Raw genomic sequence first — 19933 nt, 5'->3', positions numbered from 1 at the left:
ACAAGGACCTTGCGTGATCATCCCACAGACAGCGGATGTGACAATCCCGCCTCTGCTCAGCCTTGCCCATCAGCGTCCCCCCTGTGCAGGCAGCCCCTGCGTCAGCCCTGCCACATCCTATGTCAGTGGGGCCCCGTGGCCGGTGCTTCTCGTGGCGCTGATGACTTGGAACTGCTGAAACAGGAGGTGAAAAAAGAAGTTCCTGGTAAAACCACATTCCCCACGGTGGCCGCGGCGATTGGCTCCTGTTGTGCCAGCAGTGCCGGTGGGCAGTGGAGCGCACCTTTGGACCCCAAGACAGGGAGAAGGGGCAGGGGCCAGGACAGCTGGGTCCTGCTCCCACCTGGGTTTTGGACAGGAGTGTCCCCAGGGCACAGCCGGCGTGGGCAGGGTTTGCAGCCTGCTCTAAGCCTTTTTCTCCCTGCTGTGGTGCGGGGCTGCCCCGGGTGATGGCCAGAGAAGCCTGTGGGGACAGCAGCGGTGGCCTAGGACAAGCCAGCTCAGCCCCAGCCCTCCACAGCCCCCTTTGGTTTCTTCTCTGCAGGTGGCAGCAGGAGAGGACGGGGAGTTCCTGATGCGCTGACGGCCGACCATGTCTGGGGTAAGCGGGGCTGCCACAGGGATGCCAGCACTTCCCCTGCCGACATTGGGGTGACATGTCCCCCCAGGACCCCCGTGGGATGGAGGAGGGGCTTGTGCCCTGTGCCCCTTGTCCCCAGCCAGGGCTTCAGGTGGTGCTGGGGGCTGGCCCTGACGGCTGTGGGAGGTGGAGGGGGGCCAGCTCTTGCCGTCCCTGCTGACGCTGCCTTCTCCCTTGCAGAAACACTGGCCCCCCGGGACGCAGTGCGTCACCAAGCATGACCACACCAAGCCCAAGGCCCGTGAGCTGGCCTTCCGCAAGGGTGACGTGGTCACCATTATCGAGGCTGTGGAGGTGAGCCCGACGGGTGCTCGGGGGACGCGCTGACCCAGGAGGGCACAGAGGGGATGGGACCCTAGTGCCATCAGCTGAGCCGCCGGAGCCAGCCTCCCCCTTCCCAGTGGGATCCCCCCTTCCTTCCCTTGTTCTGAGACCCTCTCGCCCCCAGGGCAAAGGCTGGTACCGCGCCAGGCACAACGAGACGGGGCAGGAGGGGCTGCTGGCGGCCAGCGCGCTGCGGGAGCGCGGCGCCATCCGCGTCGACCCTAAGCTCAGCCTCATGCCGTGAGTACAGCTGGGGGGTCCCGGGGGGACCGGCAGCCCAGCTCAGCCCCCGAGAGCTGTGACAGCAGATGAGTGCAGCGGTTTCCCCCCCAGCCAGCTTTTGGGTGGGCAGCTGGGGAGAGAGCAGCCCGTAGCCGTGCCCTGGTGATGGAGGGATTTGCTGGGGCCAGCGCCTGGTTTTAAAGCCCCCAGTTGTGCCCACCCAGCTTGGATGGACCTCACAGGGAGGGGGTTTATGCAATGGGGTCTACATAGCTTTGGCGGGGGCCCTGCTCTCCCCATCTCGCTGCTGGCACTGGGGGAAGGCTGCCGGCATGGCCCCTCTCCCCAACGCCCCTCTCCCCAGCTGGTTCCATGGGAAGATCTCGGGCGTGGAGGCGGTGCAGGAGCTGCAGCCCGCCGAGGACGGGCTGTTCCTGGTGCGGGAGTCCATCCGGCACCCCGGCGACTATGTGCTCTGCGTGAGCTTTGGTAAGGAGGTGATCCACTACCGTGTGGTGCACGAGGAGAACACGCTCAGCATCGACAGCCAGCAGTACTTCTCCAACCTCATAGACATGATCGAGGTGAGAGTGCCCCCCCCACCCCGGGCAGTGAGCCCCATCAGCGCCAGGCCGAGGGCAAGAACCTCATGGGGTTACAAGGAGCAGTGGCAGGTCCCTGTCCCCTTCTCCTGTGGTTTTCATTGGGTTTCATTACCTGGTGTAATTCTCTGTCCTTGCCAAAGACTCATGGTTCCCACTCAGTTTGGGGTGCAATGGCCAGATCTGGGATGCCCTGGGGACGTCCTCTGCCGTGAACCCGCCACGCTGGCAGCAGCCCCAGGCCCCTGCCCAGGGCCACGTTTCCCCCATCCCTGCTCATTCGGTGCTTCACGCAGCAGCGGGGCTTAGGGCATTTTGGAAAAATGCCTCTGCCACCCTTGGACCCTGGACAAGGTCTGAGCTCTGCTGAGGCTTTGAGGTGTTTTGCTGCATTTCTCTTCCCTCCGAGCCCCCCTCTTGCCTGCTGACCCTACAGGGCTCCCGAGCTGCCACGTTAGCTCTCGCCCTTCCAAGCAAGCTCTTCCTCAAGGCCCATCTTTGCCCTGTCTCGTAGCTTCTGCCCACCTCCTCTCCGAGGTGTTGCACTCTCATACGTTTTCCTCATTTAGACACAACTTCTGCTTTCGGGTGGGTCCTTCCCCCTTTCAGCTGCCCCGGCCCCACTCTGTAACCGCGACGGCCATCCAGCCACTTCACTTCTGCTCTGCTCCAAGTCGAGTTGCCTCTGCAAACTGCCCTCAGCTGCTGCAGCGTCCGCCGGGGGTTTTAACCCCATCCGCTGCCGTCCAGCTCACTGGTAGCATCCTGTATCGCCCATGGTCCGTCACAGGGTTTCCCCAGCTGTGCCCGGCGGGGAGCAGGGCTGAGACGGGGTCTGCGAATTGCAGTGCTGGGGAAACACAGCGTTTCGCGCTGCCTGAGCTGAAGGGGCTCCAGGCCCCTCAAGGGTGGCAATGGTGGTGGGGTCCTGTGGAGCATCCTGCGGTCGTTTCCCGGCTTCACGCCCGGAGCTTGGGCGTAGGAGGTGGCATGGCCGCATCGCCTCCATCTGTCCATTCCTTGGCAGCACTACATGAAGGAGCAGGGAGCCATCTGCACCAAGCTGGTGAAGCCCAAACCGAAAACCGGGTTGAAGTCGGCCGAGGAGGAGTTGGCCAAAGGTAACGGATGGCGGGAGAGGGTCATGGTCTGGGTTTTGGGGATTAGGCAGCATGGCCCTGCCGGTGGCCCCTCCTAACCTGCCCTTGTGCCCGTGCCCAGCCGGCTGGTTGCTGAACCTGCAGCACCTCACGTTGGGGGACCGCATCGGGCAAGGCGAGTTCGGAGGTAGGTGAGAAGAGGGGGTTGGAGGTTCCCTGGCCACGGGCTCCCCCAAATGTCCCCTCCCTGTCCCGTGGCATGGGGGATTCAGCCTAGGACCCGGGGGGTCAGGTGTGGGGCTGAGCCTGAACCCCTGCGTCCCCTCCCAGACGTCCTGCAGGGTGAGTATATGGGGCAGAAAGTGGCCGTGAAGAACATCAAGTGCGACGTGACTGCCCAGGCCTTCCTCGCCGAAACGGCTGCCATGACGTGAGTGCCCTGTGGGGGGATACAGCCCAACCCTGCCCCACGACCTGGGGATGAGCAGGCACCCCCTTGACCCGGATCCCCTCCATTTCAGGAAGGTCCGGCACAAAAACCTGGTGTGTTTGCTTGGCGTGATCCTGCACAACGGCCTCTACATCGTCATGGAGTTCATGAGCAAGGTGAGAGCACCCGGCTGATGCTCGACCAGCAGGACCCATTGCCACTCAGATCTGGGGACAAAATCCCCATTTGGGGGCTGAGCTGGACAGATGCCGCGCGCTGCAGCCCCCACAGGAGGCAAGGTCTCCGGGCAGCCCCGTCCCCTTGGTCCTTATCTGTTTCTCCTCCTCTATCAGGGCAACCTGGTGAACTTCTTGCGCACGCGGGGCCGGGCGCTTGTCCCAACCCAGCAGCTCCTTCTGTTCGCTCTGTAAGTCCATCTCCCTCCCTCCGGGCTGGGGACCAGTGCTCTGCGTCCCGCTGGGCAGCCCCGGGGGACATGCGGTGACACTGCGCTCTGCCTCGCTCCACCATGGCAGGGACGTAGCCCAGGGCATGGACTACCTGGAGTCCAAGAAGCTGGTGCACAGGGACCTGGCTGCCCGCAACATCCTCATCTCTGAGGAGAACGTGGCCAAAGTGAGCGATTTCGGCTTGGCCCGGGTCAATCCCAAGGGCGCAGACACCACTTTGCTGCCCGTGAAGTGGACAGCCCCGGAGGCCCTGAAACACAACGTGAGTGATGGTGGGAAGGGAACGGGGCACGGGGGGTCCTCCTGAAGTAGCTTGCCCCCTTGGGTCCTCCCTGCTCGTCCCCTCTCCCACCGACCCGTCCCTGTCCTGTGGTGGCTTCTGGCACATTCAGCCCTGCATCTTCTGAAATTCAGGCTCTGTCCTGACCAGCCCTCGCCATGGTGCGTAGCGGGGACTGGGGCAGCTCCGGCGGGATGCGGCAGGATGGACCCAGGGCCGTGCGGGTGATGGGAAGGGAGGGGGGGTGGCAGGGGGCAGGTGCTGTCTCATGTTTTGCCCTTGGGGAGGGATGAGGGCGCAGTGCAGCCCCCGGCCAGCCTCAGGCTCCCCTCCTCCTGCCATCACAGAAATTCTCCTCCAAGTCAGACGTGTGGAGCTACGGGATCCTCCTGTGGGAAGCCTTCTCCTTCGGACGAGCGCCCTACCCCAAGCTGGTGAGTGCTGTGCCAGGGGACACTGCAGGTCACACCCCGCTGGCACTGATGGGATAGGGACATCCCACTGTCCCCGGGCCAGGGCGAGCCCCTGGTAGGACGGGAAAGGGGGGGTCCCAGCTGGCTTCTCCGTCCTGCCAGAGCCTGAAGGAGGTGACGGAGCTGCTGGAGCAGGGGTACCGCATGGAGTCCCCCGAGGGCTGCCCGCCTGCCATCTATGCCCTGATGAAGAGCTGCTGGGAGCTGGAGCCAGCCAAGCGTCCATCCTTCAGGAAACTCACAGAGAAGCTGCAGAAGGAGCTGAAGCACCTGAGGAACGTTTAATCCCCATCCTGCTCCTGGGACCCGCGGCCAGAAGCCCCCCAGACCTGCCGGGGTTGGGAGCGGCACGGCAAGGGGTGGCCGGGCAGCGGGGTGGCCCACGGAGCTGCTCTTTCCCGGTGGAGATGGGGCAGCAGCTGGGGGGTGTCTCTCCTCCCCCACGGCGCCCAAAGAGGAGGCAACAGCCTCCCTCCATCCCGGCATGAGTCCTTCTTCCCACCACACAACCCAGAGAAAGATCCCATGGGATCGATCTCCCTTGGCCCGCTGGGGTGGGGAGAGCAGCCCCCAAGGGGGGCCGTGCCCCACACACCCCACGCTCAGCCCCAGACAGCGGGTGCTGCATCTGGGCTCCCTTCGAGCTTCCCCTCCCAGCGACAGGAGACAGGACGGGACATCTCCGCTCGCTGGAAGATGAAAAGCCAACCCAGCCCCGCTTTAGCCACCCGGCCCCGCGGGGACACCGGGTGCAGCCAGCTAAACCACCTGGATCTGGGCTTTTTGATTAAACCAAAGAAATTAGTTCAACAGCATCTGGACTCAAATTAGGCCTATCCCTCACTTGGGGCCTGGCAAAGCACAGGGAAAGGCCTGGGGGGGGCCCAGGAGCTCCAGCCCTCGGAGTCCCCCACCCACAGCCTGGCCCCTCTCCACTTGGGGCTCTGCGCAGCCGGGGATTATTCTTTTAATCAGAGTCTGTATGGGAATTGCTTGCATATAGATTACGGGAGCTGGGCACGTCCCCTGGCAGCGGGAAGCCCCTGGCCCCGCCGGCTCCCAAGCAATCTCGACGTCTCGGTGGAGCCGGGATTAACCGGGGCACGGGGCTGCACGCGCGCGTGTGTGTTTGTGCGTGTGCGCCCGCCGCCTCGTCTTCCTTCCAGTCCTTTGACCCTCGATTGGGTTTTTTCGGCTAATCCTCTTGTGTCTCCTCTGCGCCAACTTCTTGCACCTCCAACCCCCCTGCGCCGGTGTGTGTGGCTCTGGGTGCCTGCGGCACAGGGCTCCCCACAGCAGGATCCGGCCCTGCGGGTGCTGCCCTCCATCGGGGCCCATGCAATCAGGGGTCTTTCAGTCTGATCCGGGGTGCGCTGGGGCTCGGTGGCTCCTTCCACCTCCCCATCACCCCAATGGGGTAGCACCCCGCTGTCCCCCCGCGCCACCATCCCACCCAAGCACCCTTGGGTGCAGCGAGTGGCGCAGGAAGGTCTTTCCATCTCGGTGGCTGTGGCTTCCCCTCCTAATGCCTTAATCCGTCCCTGATCCGCAGGGCCCCTGGGGCAGCCGGTCCCGCTGACCTTGCAGGTGCCAGCCCCGGGCAGGGACCCGGTGGTGCTACGCACCGTGGGGCACGGGCTGCCACAGCCGCCCACCCATGGCCACCTTCTTCACGGCCGCCCTGAAGAGCTTTCAGGGGGGCAAGGAGGAGCCGCCCAAGGGGTCTCCCAAGGATGGCAAGGCGGCCACACTGCCCAACGGCATGGCCCGCGAGGAGTTTGAGGAGTACCAGCGGCAGCTGCTGGAGGAGAAGTAAGGCTTCGCCGGGGCTGGGGGGTCATTGGGGTCCCCCATGCATCAGGACCAGGGTCCCACCTGCCGTGGGCTGTCCCCGGGGTGGGACAGGGACAGGGAGGCAGCTGGGGCAAGGGACAGGGGCAGAGAGGGTGCCTTTCGGTGCCTCTCCACACAGCATGGGAGGTCCCCATGGGTGCCGGCACGGGACTGGGACAGCGGCTTGGTGCACCGTAGGTTGACAAGGGGCATGCCCAAGCATCAGTGCCCCGGAGTGGTGCGTGTCTGGTGCCAGACCAGCACCCGTGGAGCCGAGGGATGACAGGGGCCAGCATGGCATTGCATTAAGGTCCCACCTCCCCGGGTCCGGGTGCTGTGGGGACCCAGTGGTCCAGCATCCAGGAGCTGAGATGCTGCAGGAGGAGCAAGTTCCTCCAATGGACACCTTCACTGAGCATCGGTGCTGGGGCTGGAGGGGCAGGATGTGGCCCCTGCTCCCAGATCCCCATTGCAACCCTCCTGCGGACCTTTGCACCCCGTCTCCTCCAACCCTGGCCCGGGGCTGGCCCAGGCACGCTGCATCCGGAGGACCAGGGCGATGCCCGGGGGGCGGTTGTGGCGGGGGGCTTGGTGAGGTCTGGGGTGACAATGTGGCACCTGCCACTGCAGGATCGAGCGGGACAAGGCCTTTGCGCAGAGGAAGGCAGAACGGGCCACTGTGCGGATGCACCTGCGGGACAAGTACCACCTGGCCCAGGTAAGGACCAGCCCACCCGCGGGGGAACCTCCGGGGGTCTTCCCCCGGACCCCCCATCCTCCCGGACAGTCCCAGGCCGGGCGGCTGCCAGGCCTCCCCCGGGACAGGAGATGATTCCTGAAGAGGGCAGCAAACGGCTGCTGTCTCCGTCTGCACCATCCGCCCGTGCACGTATCCGTCCAGCCGTCCAAATCTGGGACCAGACGGCGCCCACGTCCCCCCCAGCATCCCCAACATCCCCGCAGTGCCCGGCTGGCCCCAAGGGACCTGCTCTTCCCTGTCCCCCACCCCATGGACGGTGGGTGCCCGGGTCTGCCCACAGCCCCGACGCCATCTCCCACCTGTGTGCAGGACGAGCGGGACGATGCTCAGCTGCACGTGGCCGGCGGCGCGGTGGAGCTGCCGCAGGAGCTGGCTGCCATGGTGCACAGCGAGGAGGAGGAGGAGGAGGAGGATGAGGATGGTGGCGCCGGGGCCTTTGCCTTCCTGACGAAGCTGCGGGAGGTGGACCTGCCGGCGCTGCGGGACCGCGCGCTGGGCAGCGTGGACGAGGTGAAGGAGAAGTGCGCCCTGATGTAGCATCGCTGCCTGCCCCGCCGGCGGGTGACACCAGCAGTGTTGGGGCTCAGCCCCGGCACCCCTGGGAGCGATGGGATGTGGGTGTTATGGGTGCTGTTAGCTGGGGGTGGGGGGTCCCAATACATGTGCATGGGTTTTCCTCCCCAAAACCGTTCCCTGTTGCTTTTCCGGGGTGCACTGGGTGGGTGCTGGGATGCAGGACACCTGGGTCCCCTCCAGCCATGCTGGCCAAGCCCCTCCCCTCGGTGCCCCCCGGTGTGAGCCCCCCAACGGGGCGGGTGGTGGTCCCTGATGCTCCGTCACCCTGAGGAACCATCCCTGGGGCCTCGCGCGCCGTTTGGCTCAATAAACACGGTGTTTGCCGGCACCAGTTTGGTCTTCCTGCCGTACCCCTCATCCACACGAGCCCTGTCCTGGGCGGGGGGAGAGGACATGATGACACCGCTGCAGCAGGGCTGCCCCACGTGCCCCTGAGCCAGCAACCAGCCCATTACGCTCGGCTGCCGGATCCGTCCCCACCTTCCGCAGCAGCCCACGGGCTCAGCCGCACACCAGCAGCGCACAAGGGCCAGCGGGACCCAGTGCCCCTGCCCGGGGCATCCCTGGGGGCAGCACTGGTTGGGGGGGTGGCAGCATTTAACCCTCCCTCGAGCATCCCCGTGCCAGCGCAGGCAGCGAGGGTGTTCCTTTGGCCGGGGCCAGGTGCCCCGCTGGCTCTTGCCTCCTGGGGACTTGCTCCCTGCTCCTGGGCGTTCGGCAGCGGCACTGGCTTAAACGCCGCTGTGCCGGAAGGCTGGGGGCTGCTGAGATCACTAATACCTGCCTATTTTAGTGAGGTCTAATCTGCCTGAGTCGCCTGTCCCCGAGGACTAAGCTAGCTGAACCCTTGTAAAATGTACCGCCAGCGCTGGCCCCAATGGCACCTCCCTGCCGGAGCAGGAGCTGCCGGGGGAGTCACGCTGTGTTTGCATGAAAGAAAGGACGCGCTGAGCCGCCTCCGTCCTCCCCACGCCGGGGCCATCTGCTCCAGAAAGGCCTGTGGAGACGGCCCTGCCCCGGGCTGCCCACGGCTGCGGTGGCGAGGCTGGGAGGGGGCAGCCGAATCCATCACAGGTGGGGTGGGAGCTGTGCCATGGCGCTCATTGCTGTCACAAGAGCCACAGGTCTCAGCCATCCCGGCTGGAGCACCAGCAAAGAGGTCCCTGGGTGCACGAGTTGCTCGGTTTCCCGCCCCGGGCATCCACCCCTCCAGGTACCAGTCGAGGAGCTGGTGATTGCTGGAGCATCCCAGGGAGCGTGTGACAGGCACATCAGGGCTTGACACCTGGGAGCTTCCTGAAGTTCGGTGGCCCCGCTGTCCCTGCCATCCCCACTGTCCCTGCCGTCCCTACCATCCCTGCTCTCCAGCCTTTCTTCAGGACTTGCAAAATCTCCTATTCGGGCACAAAAGTCCACCCGTGTTGCATGGGATGGGGCCATCCGTGGCCGCACCGGTCCCCCGGCCAGCTCCCCGATGGGGCGGCAGCAGCCGTGGCACCCGGCGCAGCCCTGTTCCCACCCCCCCGTCCCCTCTCTCCCCCGGACTGGGGCTCGACACCAAATGCCGCTGGGACGGTGGCACTGAGGTCCCCAACGCGCCCTGTCACGGCAGCCTCCTCCATCCCCGCTCCGCACCGGGACCCCATCCCACCCTGACGGGCAGCCCAGCTCCCAGTGCTCCCAGTGGAGCTGCGCAGGGGCTCCCAGCGCCGGCTGGGATTCGGGTCAGGACCCTCCGCCAGGTCTCCTTGGCTAATCGTCCTGCCCCCCCCGCCCTCCCCACGCTGCCACCTGCCTCCCGCTCAGCACCCTTTTGGGTCACCCCTGCCGCCTCCCCGCCTGCCCAAGGCCTCTTAATGAACTAAAAAAGTGATAAATCCCCGGCCGAGCTGGTCACGTGAGGCCGGTGGCCCCCAGCCGCCCCCCACCCCGACCCCCGCCTCCGGCCCCACCGCCCCGGTAAGCTGACGCAGCGTCTCTAAGCGTTAGCAGCTTTGCCCGCTAATAGGATTAGGGAGGTTTAAAACTGTCATTTGAGTGAACTAAACCCCCTGATACTCTGCATTGCACCTTCTTAACCAATTTGCCTTCAATTAGGGTAATTGGGAAACTAGCAAAGAAGTATAGCATTAATATTTTAAAGTGATGAAGCGATTACGGGCCTTGGACGAGGAAGCAAATCAATTTGCTATCTGCTCCTAAAAGGCAATTATAATCATTTGGCAAATAAGCCTGCTGGCCTCCCCCCCGCGTGCGAGTCAACACCTTACGGCGGTCAGCGGGGCCAGTGCCGTGCACACCGCCCGGCGGGCAATGCCGAAGCCGGGCAGCCGGGCAGCCCCCCGCTCCTAACATCGGCCCCCGCGCCCGGGAACCACGGGTCCTGGCATGGCAGCACCTCCCTGCACCCGCCAGGGCTGTGGGGGCACCCAGGGGGAAGCCGCCGAGGGCCACCGGAGCAGGGGACCCGGCTACTGCGCCCGTCACGGTGGCCAGCATGGGCACGAGCACCGGCCTCGAGCGAGCGGGAGCGTCAGGTCCAGGTGCCCTGTGCATCCCTGGCCCCACGCGTTGTCCCCGCACCCGGGGATGTCCCCAAACTCCCCCGAAGGCGGCACCCCACTGCACACCCCTGCTGCAGGTGGGGCCCTGGCTGCACTGTATGGTGTGGGGGTGTCACCCCTCCCCAGGGGCTGCGTGGCCCCCAGGGGCACATCATGCCATCCCTGGTGTGGGGACAGCCTGTTCCTGGGGTGGTGGCACGCTGTCCCCAGGGTGGTGGCATGGCATCCCCAAGGCCGCATCACGCTGTCCCCAGAGCGGTGTCAGACGGGGCAGGCGAAGCCGCACAGCCCTGCCGGGAGGGACACCGGGAGGGACGCTGAGACGTCCTCGGGGCCCAAATCGGGGCGCAGAGGTGGCTGTGGGGTCCTGTCGGCAGCAGCTCCTGCAGGGGAGGGCATGGACCTGCATGGGGCCAGCAGCCACCCACCACAGGGGTGCCCAAAAACCCCGTGGTGACATTTACCATCCGAAAGGGGAACCACGGCAAGGAGAGGAAGGGAGTGGGAGGAAGCGGAGACGGCGGCCGGGGGCAGCAGCGTTTGCAGGTGGCAGGAAGAGGCTTTTGGGAGAAAGTAAAAGTGAGCCAAGAAAGAAAAGGGCAAAACCCGCCCGGCAGGATGGGGGGGTCCAGGCGGCACCAAGCACCCCGACCCAGAGCACCCCAGGACCCCCATCGTGATGTTCCCGCTGTCCTCCGGGCTGGGGTCCCTTGGGCAGCAGCGCGAGGGGGGAGGAGAGGGACGGCGTTTCTGCCCCCCAGCCTGGCTGCCTCTGCCCCACACCCCCACGGCCACGGGCAGCCCCCAGGGATGGTCCCCACGGCTGCACCCCGCAGGTCCCCACAGGGTGTCCCCATGCCTGGTCCCCATGCTCAGTCCCATGTCCACAGCTTGTACCCACGCCTGGTCCCACGGACGGTGCCCAATGCCTGCTCCCCATGCCTGCTCCCCATGGCTGGTCCCCATGGCTGGTCCCCACACTTGGTCCCCCTGCCTGGTCGCTACCCCTGCTCCCCATGGCTGCTCCCCACGCCTGGTCTCCACACCAGCTCCCCAAATCTGTTCAGGGTGCCTGATCCTTTCGGCTGGTCCCTACAACCAGTCCTCACACCTGGTCCCTATACCCAGACCCCATAGCAGGTCCCCAGACCCCATACCCAGTCCCCACACTTGGTCCTCACAGCTGGACCCCACGCCTGGCCCCTATCCCTGTCCCCACAGCCGGTGCCCATCGCTGGCTGTCACACCTGTCCCCACAGCCGGTGCCCACGCAGGCATCACCGGGAGCCCGTGGGGCCACACACACCGTCACCGGGGCCACCCCCAGGGCTTGCCGTCCCCATCTGGGGAGGGATGACATGGGCCACCACCGCATCCCCATCCCGCCGAGGCTTGGGGTGCCTGCCCCGGACCCCATCCCCGGGGCAGAGGCTCTGCGGCCGAAGGAAACCCTCCCCATCCCCCCCCCTCCCCAGCCTTTCTTCTCCGCTCCCCCCGTTTCTAATTCTTTTTCCTCGCCCGTAATGAGGGGATTACAAGGCAAACTCCAGCAGGACGCCTTTGTGGGGAGACAATCTGAGTGGGGAAGGCAGTTCGGGGCTTTGTCCGCCGCCGCCCCCCCGGACCCGCGCTGGGGGGACATTTAGAGCAATTACTTGTCCAGAAAGTAACTGTCAATCATTCTTAAAGGGGAAGGCCTCCAATTAATAACCTCGTCTTAATCCTTTGGACTCATTTCCAATCTGCGGGGCCTTGGTGACATCTGCAACACTAAATAAAGATTCTCCCGAGCCTTAGCACGGTGGTTCTGTGACAAATAAGAAGACTAGAGGCAACTTTGGCTGCCAAAGCTGCGAGATTGGTGAGGTTGAGCCGCTTGTTTGGTTCCCAGGAGGGACCGGCAAAGTTAAATACTCCTGGAAAAGCCGAGTTGGGCCCAGCAGGTAACGCCGCCGTTTTATTCCGGTTCGGGAGGACGCGCTGGGGGAAGATGCTGAAAAAGGGAGCGGGTGTCCCCAGGGTGCACCCGGGGCCGGGGCTGGGGCTGGCACCCTTCCCTGGGGGCTCGGGAGTGGGTACCGGGCGCCTGTCAGCATCTCTCGCACCGATTTACACCCGGGGCCGGAGGGCAGGAGCCCCCCACACTCCCCACCACCCGCACCGGCCACTGCAAACAACCCGTCCCAGGCGGCCGGAGCCCGGGGGGCCACATCCTGGCACCCACACCGGCTTTTGAAGGCAAAAAAATGGGACCCAGCGAAAGCTGGGGCTGTCCCCGGGCTGTCCCCGCTGCGTCCCCCGCTGCCGGGGGAGGCCGCTTGCCCTTGCTGATGCTCTGCTGCTTTCCAGCACCGGGGAAGCAATTTTTTTTTACCCACTTCAACTAGGGCTCGATGCTGTTTCTGTTGCCTTTTCGGGTGTTTTTAATAACAGGCACCCCCTTCCCCCCCAGCTGGCAGCCCCCCCAGGAAAACCACGGGTCGGGGCGTCGAGTAGATGGGGGGAAAAACCTTCCCGAGTCTTCGGGTCCTCGCGGTTCCCAGCACAGTTTTAAAGCTTAAGGGCTTAAACCCAAAAATTGCCACCGGGATGACGGCGGCCGCAGGAAAATGTCCGACGGGAGCGGGGAGGCGGCTCTCCCCGCTGCACCTGCTCAGTGCTGCCCGGTTTTAGGCAGGATTCCCGCAACGCCGGCGGAGAAGGCTCGGGGCTCCCGGGGCCAGTCCCTGGAGGACGAGGACCACGGAGCTGCCGGTGCTGATGTCCCCCAGCCCTACCCCGCCGGGGTCCCCCCTTCCACCCCCAGGGACAGCCATGACCCTGGCCAGGCCGAGGCGGAGTGGGGGGGTGTTAGGGGGGCCTGGCCCTTGCACCCCCATGCCGCAGGGTCCGGTGCTGCCGCCCTGCTGTTGGGTCGCTCCTACTTGGTTATTTTGCCGTTCTTTGCTTCATTCCTGCTGCCACGCCGGGGTTTGCTCTGCTGCCCGCGGGGTTTTTGGCCTCCTTTGCTTTCAGATGGGGTCAGGGTGGGGGGACGATGGGGGCTGCTCCCAGCCCTGCCCTGATCTCCATCACCACACCTTGTCCCTGTCCCCTGCCACTGCCTCACCTCTTCTCTCCTCCCGCTTGCCCCATCTTGTCCCAGCCCCCCCAGTGCCCTGTCTCACCCGTCCCCCCCAGTGCCCATCTCACCCATCCTTATTGCCCCACGTCCCCCTAATTCCACCCCCCCCCCGCCCCAGCTCCCCCCTCATTGCCCTATGGGGCCACCAGACATGGCTGGGCAGGGCAGCCAGGAGGCCCTGACGGGGTGCTGGGACCCCCAGGGGGTCCGTGCCGCAGGTGGGGGCTCTGGGTGCTCTGGGTGCTCACCCTTCCTCCCCTCTCCTTGCAGGTGCAGAGCTGCGCAAATGAGAAGCGGGTGAGTGAGAGCAGGATGACAGCGGCGGACCCCGATCCCTCCCCATGTCCCCAGCCCCAGGACACGCCGTGAGGCTCACACGGTGACAACGGGGCCCCTTCTCCCCCCAGCACCCACTCACCCCTGCCTCAGGGCACCCTGGGGCGCAGCACCCAGCACCCCTGCCCCGGCTACTCCCGGGTCACCCCAAGACTGCAGCCCTCCTGCGGCAGCAGGGCCGGACCTGAAGCTGGCCAGAGCCCCCCAGAGCTATGGGACACCCCGCAAGCGGCAGTGGGGTGTCTTGGGGGAACCGGCAGCTCCCAAAGCCACACACGCCAACACTGTGCACACATTGCATGCACAGCGCTGCATATGCATGGCACACGCTGCACAAAGCCCCTGTGTGTGCACTGCACACACTGCGCCTGCAACACACGCTGCAAACACTGGGCACTGCACACACTGCATGCACGGTCCCCGGGCACAGGCAGAGTGCGTGGTCTGAGCACGCTGCAGAGGCGACGGGCAAACCCATGACAGATGCCGGGCACATGCTGCACACGTTGGGTGCGCTGCACATGCTGCACACAGAGACGCTGCACATGCTGCACACCCACACGCGCAGTGTGCACTGCGCTGCATGGCGTGTGCTGCACACTCTGCAGATGCCTCCGCTGCATGCACTGGGTGCACTGTACACAAAGGCACCAAATGCACTGTGCAGACACTGCACACACGCTGCACACGCTGCATCCCCACAGATACTGTGCATGGATTCACGCTGTGCCTACACATCGTGCATGCCTTGCACGCGTTGCATGCACTGCGCTCCTTGCACACACACTGCATGCACTGCACGCACTGCGCACATGCTGCAGGTGCAAACATTGCGTTGTGCACGCTGCACACACGGCACACGGACACTGCACCCTGGGCACTGCGCACTGCACCCGTGCTGCGCACGCTGCACACAGCGGGCATGCGGCACAAACTGCCCTGCACCGGCGCACCCAGTCCCGCAGATGCGCACCCACACTGCGCACACGCTTCACACACTCCACCCCACGCTCAGTCCACTGCGTGAGCACCCTCCCGCTCCCCGCCGCGCGCACCCTCTGCCCGCGTGGGTGGGCCGCACACTGCGCATATCCCCGTACCCGCACAGACGTGCGCCTGCTGCAGATGCACTGCTCACACCCGCGCTGCCCACTGCGCACGCAGGCACTCAGCGTGCATGCCGCGCACAGACACCCCACCGTGCACAGCCTGAGCAACACCCGACACCCACCCCCTGCACGCCGCCCTCTCGGGACTCCTATTTATTCCCTCCCAGAATTAACTGACGTTCCCTGTCCCTCCCCACACCCATTTGGGCATTAGTCAAATTTCTGCTGGCAGGTCTGGGTGACGCAGCACGTTCCCCTTGGCAGAAATGCCCCAGGATTACGGCTTTCTGCCCCATTGCCGTGTTTGCCTACACCCTCGCGGTAGAAAGGGACCCTTAATCCCCAGCAAATACTGCAGGAAGATTTCAGATGCTGGATAAAAAGCTTAAAGATGAAATGTTGCAAGGGTTGAAAATGCTTATAAGCGTGCAGAAAAAAAGTTATTAGCTGGTGGACAGTGCCAGGTCGCTCTGGTTGCACTTGGGGACGGACATTGGGTCCTCCAGCGATTCAGGGCCGGGCTCGTATCCCATGGGGAAGAGGGGCTGGAGGAGAGGAGCTGGGCTGGAAGGAGGGAGCCGACCCAGGCTTGGTCCCCTCCACGCCAGGGCAGGGGAGAGGTCGGATCCGCTCTCAGTGGCAGCGCTTTCATAAAATCCTTGACTTTAGGTGCAATTTGACCCTCAGCTTCGAGTGGGCGCATTGGCCTTGTGGCATCTCACCATGGAGCCAAGCTTGGGGTGCCCAGGGCACCGTCCCCAGGACCCCGGGTCAGTCCCCGGGACGCTGCGGCCCCGGGATAACGCTGTGGCAGAAGAGAGGATTATGCCTTTGCATAACCTGTTTCTGGGGCCGTCCCATCCTCCCATCTATCCGTCCACTTGTCCGTCTGTCCCGGGCCTGGGGTTGCATGAGGGGGGGGGGCGATGTCCCCGCGCCCCCGCTAACCCCCGCAGTCCCCTCGCAGGTGCCACCATGTTCCTGAATAAGTGTGAGGGGGACCTGGGTGAGCTGCGGAAGCCGGGGGACGGTGAGGGCACCCCACCAGCCGCCACCGAGGAGGAGCAGCCCAAGAAGAAGCACCGGAGGAACCGCACCACCTTCACCACCTACCAGCTGCACGAGCTGGAGCGCGCCTTCGAGAAGTCCCACTACCCCGACGTCTACAGCCGCGAGGAGCTGGCCATGAAGGTCAACCTGCCGGAGGTCCGCGTGCAGGTAGGGAGGATGCCCGGTGGCTCTAGCACCCTGGACCTGTCCCCTGGGCAGTGGCAGAGGGACCACCCTGGCGCTGGAGAGCTTTGCTCTGCTCCCAGCTCCACTGCCTCGCTCCGTGCCTCAGTTTCCCCATTGCTTGAGGTGGGAGCAGCATCTCCGCAGAGCTGGCTGCTCCTGCCAAAACCAGAAAGGGAATTTAATGGCTGAGCCTTGTTCCCCCGTGAGGTCCCAGTTCAGCCCATGTGCCAGAGGCTCCATTTGGGCAGGGAGATGGTTTTTAGTGAGTTTTTTTCCCTGCTGGTGGCAGATGCTCCCATTCCTCCAGCTGATCCCATGGGAAAGCCAAACCTCAGCCACCTGTGACCACTTCCACATCTTTAGGGCTGGGAAGGCACAAGATCCTCATGGATTTGGGGGTTTTAGGCTTGTTGGAGCGGGGTGGTTCCGGGGAGCCACAGGGCTGGGGAGGTTTTCGCTCCGTGGGTTGCAGGAGAAGGCTCTGTGGGGGGAAGGCGCAGCCTGGGAAAGAGCCTGGAGTCCTGCCGGTCTGCTCCCCCCACCCCTGGGATTGACGGGGTGAGACCAGGGCAAGGGAAAGGGTCAGGGAGTTGAAGAAGCCACAAACCCACTGTGAAGGAAGGCAATAATCCCCTTACAAATGAACTAAGTTTCTCAGACCTCAGCCCCAGTCCAAGACAATGCAGCCTTTTTCTGGGGGGTTCTAGACTGTAGGAACACCTCTGCCAGCTCTCTGAGCAATGACCAGTTTCACAGAATCATAGAATCATTTAGGTTAGAAAGGACCTTTTACGTCATCAAGTCCAACCTTTAACCTAACACCACCAAGTCCACCACCAAACCACGTCCCTAAGCATCACCTCTTTTAAACACCTCCAGGGAGGGTGACTCAGCCACTGCCCTGAGCAGCCTGTTCCAGTGCTTGGTAACCCTTTGGGTGAAGATATTTTCCCTAATATCCAGCCTGAACCTCCCCTGGCACAACTTGAGGCCGTTCCCTCTTGTCCTGACACGTCACTTGGGAGAAGAGACCAACACCCACCTCACCACAACCCCCTTTCAGGTAGTTGTAGAGAGCGATGAGGTCTCCCCTCAGCCTCCTCTTCTCCAGACTGAACACCCCCAGCTCCCTCAGCCGCTCCTCATCAGACTTGTGCTCCAGACCCCTCAGCAGCTCCGCTGCTCGTCTTTGGACACAAAGTTTGCACCAGTATAGCCCAGTGTCCACCAACAACTGAGCAGCCCATGGGAGACTCCCCTTCGCAGCCCAGCCATTCATCTTTACTCCCTCTTTGCATCGCACAGCAGACGGCCCGTGCCCCATGCCGCTGGGGGCTCTGGGGACACGGGGACCTGCGCTCTAAGGAGCAGCTCCCGTGGGGTGAGACGTCACTGCTGGCCTCGGCTCGCCGGTCCCTCTCTTTCCTGCTGGTTTCAGTGCAATCGTGGCAGTTTGGCTTCCGAAAACTTTTACCAAGGAGGTTCTGAAGCCCAGAAAACTTTATACCGAGGACCGTACGGGTGTTTGTGGGGCCAGGGCGCAAGTTCCCGTGGAGCAGCGAGGGCAGGGGCTGTGTGGTGACACCTCTCACCTTCCACACCTGGGAGATGCCCTCAGTCTCTGGGGTTAGCGGGAGAGGTTTGGCAGAGGTACGTGGCGTGTTGGGGATTGCTGGAGCCCTGTGGGGCACCCCACATTGGGACCCAACGCACAGGGCACCCCACGCAGGACAGCATACCCCACATGGGACACCCTACCTGGAGCACCCCAAGTGGGGCACCCTGCATGGGGCACCCTGTGTGGGATACAGCACAACGGGGCACCCTGCATGGGGCACCCCACATGGGGCACAGCATGTGGGGCACACTACGAGGGACTGGCTGGGCACGGTGGGGCTCACCCTAGCTCTCACCTCGCAGGTCTGGTTCCAGAACCGACGAGCCAAGTGGAGGCGGCAGGAGAAGATGGAGGCCAGCTCCATGAAGCTCCACGACACCCCTGTGCTCTCCTTCAACCGGCCCCCCATGGCCCCCAACGTGGGGCCCATAAGCAACTCCCTCCCGCTCGACCCATGGCTGACGTCCCCCATCTCCAGCGCCACCACAGTCCACAGCATCCCCGGCTTCATGGGAGCCCCCCAGGCCCTGCAGCCCCCCTACGGTGGGCACTCCTTCCTCAACACCCCCCCGCCGATGGCACAGGGCATGCAGCCCATGGCCCCCGCGCCCTACCAGTGCGGCACCACCTTTGTGGACAAGTACCCGCTGGAGGAGGTGGACCAGAGGAGCTCCAGCATTGCCTCGCTCCGCATGAAAGCCAAGGAGCACATTCAGACCATTGACAAGACCTGGCAGCCCATTTGATGAACACTCCCCTCCGGCCCCGCCGGCCCCCGGTTCCTGCCCCGGGTGTCGGCTCGGCCCCGGGGTGGGCGAGGGGGGTGATGGTGGGATGCTCAGCAGGACCAAAGCCGGCGCGGGGCAGGGATGCCAGGCTGCATCTTCCCACCGCCGAGCCAGCACCGTCAGTGGCAGGGGAGCGAGCTGGGGCGCTGGCGAGACCCCGGCGGGGGGGGAGCACCCCGGCAGCCGCCCGTGGCCCCTCTGCCTTGCCGAAGCACCGGCCTGGGCTAAGGATCCAGCCGAGGCTCGGGCATCCGACCGTGCCACCGTGCCACCCACCACCCCCGGTCGGACACCTCCTTTCCCCACGCCCTTTCCCATTATTATTAATTTTTTTTTTTTAAATGCTGCAGATTTAAACAAAACCGAACAGAAAAGCTCTAGTTTCGTAGGGAGCACTTGGGGGGATTTTTCTAGCCGTGTCGGGGCGTGATGCTGGTTGTGCTGGTAGTTGCGCCAGCACCGAGGAGACGGTTGTATCGTAAGTAAAGAGATAAGCTCAACGGCTGCTGCATGCTGGAGTCAGGCCCTGCCCGCCATGCTGCTCGTTAGCAGGGCCACTCATTAACACGCTGGGGCTGTGGAGCCTCTGCCGGGAAGGAGCTTTCCGGGGGGATGCGGGAGCGTCATCCCCAGGCACCCTCCCACCCGGCTCGCTCGGGCTGTTGTGTGTGGGGCTGGATCCAGGCACGGGTGACCCGATCCAGCCCTGGCTGCGGGCTGGGACCGGCTTTGTGCCGCGCCACGTCCTCAGCGCCTTGTCAAGGGGCATCTGCTCGGCCATCCCTCGGGGGCTGCGCCCGCTGCCCACCTGCCCTAATTGCTCTCCAGTGGTGCCCGCCCGGCCACATGTTGGCGGCGCAAAGCTGCCGTAATTGTGCCGGCAGGAGGGTGGGCAGTGGCGGGACCTCCGCGGCCCCTGGACGGCGAGAGGAGGGGGCCGGCGGGGAGCCCTGGGGTCCCCGCGGAGGGGGGCGGCGCGGTGCGCCCAGGCCGGTTTACCCCTTGTCGGTGGTTCCCACCAGGTGGGAGCAGGGTGGCGGTGGCAAGGTGCCACGTCCCCAGGGGTCCCTGGCATGGCTGTGCAGCCCCAGGGGGGCCCTGCCTGCCCGGGCTCGGGGCGCAGCCAGCGGCACCAGCACCCTCACGGTGGTGGCGAGGGCGGACATGGCTGAGCCCGCGGTGGCTCAGAGGTGCTGAAGCACATCTGGGACAGTGAGAGACGGGGGCTTGGCCCTGGGCGAGCCGGTGCCCCGCGTCCCTGGGGAAGAGAGGTGAGCGCCGACCTTTCCCCCACCAAAATGAGATGTTTCCCCCAGAAAATCTTCCCGCTTCGGACCCGATGACAGCCACAAACCGGGGCCTTGCTGGGGCAGTCCCATCCCCACCATGTCCCTCTGTCCCCGCACGGGCCTGACCCCGCTCAGCTCCAGCAACCCCGGCCGCAGCCT

General features: G+C 64.6%; 3 protein-coding genes across 3 annotated transcripts; all 3 read left to right on the top strand.

Annotated features, from left to right (window-relative positions):
* The first annotated feature begins 592 nt into the window (after positions 1-592).
* Positions 593-4826, top strand: MATK (megakaryocyte-associated tyrosine kinase). The gene is made up of 12 exons (XM_059831794.1): positions 593-601; positions 821-934; positions 1089-1204; positions 1551-1770; positions 2816-2909; positions 3010-3075; positions 3219-3318; positions 3410-3494; positions 3672-3745; positions 3855-4050; positions 4416-4502; positions 4644-4826. The coding sequence occupies exons 1-12, from the start codon at positions 593-595 to the stop codon at positions 4824-4826; spliced, it is 1344 nt and encodes a 447-aa protein (XP_059687777.1).
* Positions 4827-6198: 1372 nt separating this feature from the next.
* Positions 6199-7671, top strand: LOC132319894 (complexin-3-like). The gene is made up of 3 exons (XM_059831901.1): positions 6199-6353; positions 7005-7092; positions 7444-7671. Exons 1-3 carry the CDS (start codon positions 6199-6201, stop codon positions 7669-7671), a joined length of 471 nt encoding a protein of 156 aa, XP_059687884.1.
* Positions 7672-15818: 8147 nt separating this feature from the next.
* RAX2 (retina and anterior neural fold homeobox 2) lies at positions 15819-18443 on the top strand. The gene is made up of 2 exons (XM_059831903.1): positions 15819-16061; positions 18000-18443. Exons 1-2 carry the CDS (start codon positions 15819-15821, stop codon positions 18441-18443), a joined length of 687 nt encoding a protein of 228 aa, XP_059687886.1.
* Positions 18444-19933: the final 1490 nt, after the last annotated feature.

This window comes from Gavia stellata, chromosome 32 (assembly GCF_030936135.1).
Source record: "Gavia stellata isolate bGavSte3 chromosome 32, bGavSte3.hap2, whole genome shotgun sequence".
In the NCBI taxonomy this organism is placed as follows: domain Eukaryota; kingdom Metazoa; phylum Chordata; class Aves; order Gaviiformes; family Gaviidae; genus Gavia; species Gavia stellata.
Note: the sequence above shows the minus strand (reverse complement) of the source record. Positions and strands in the feature narration are given on the sequence as shown.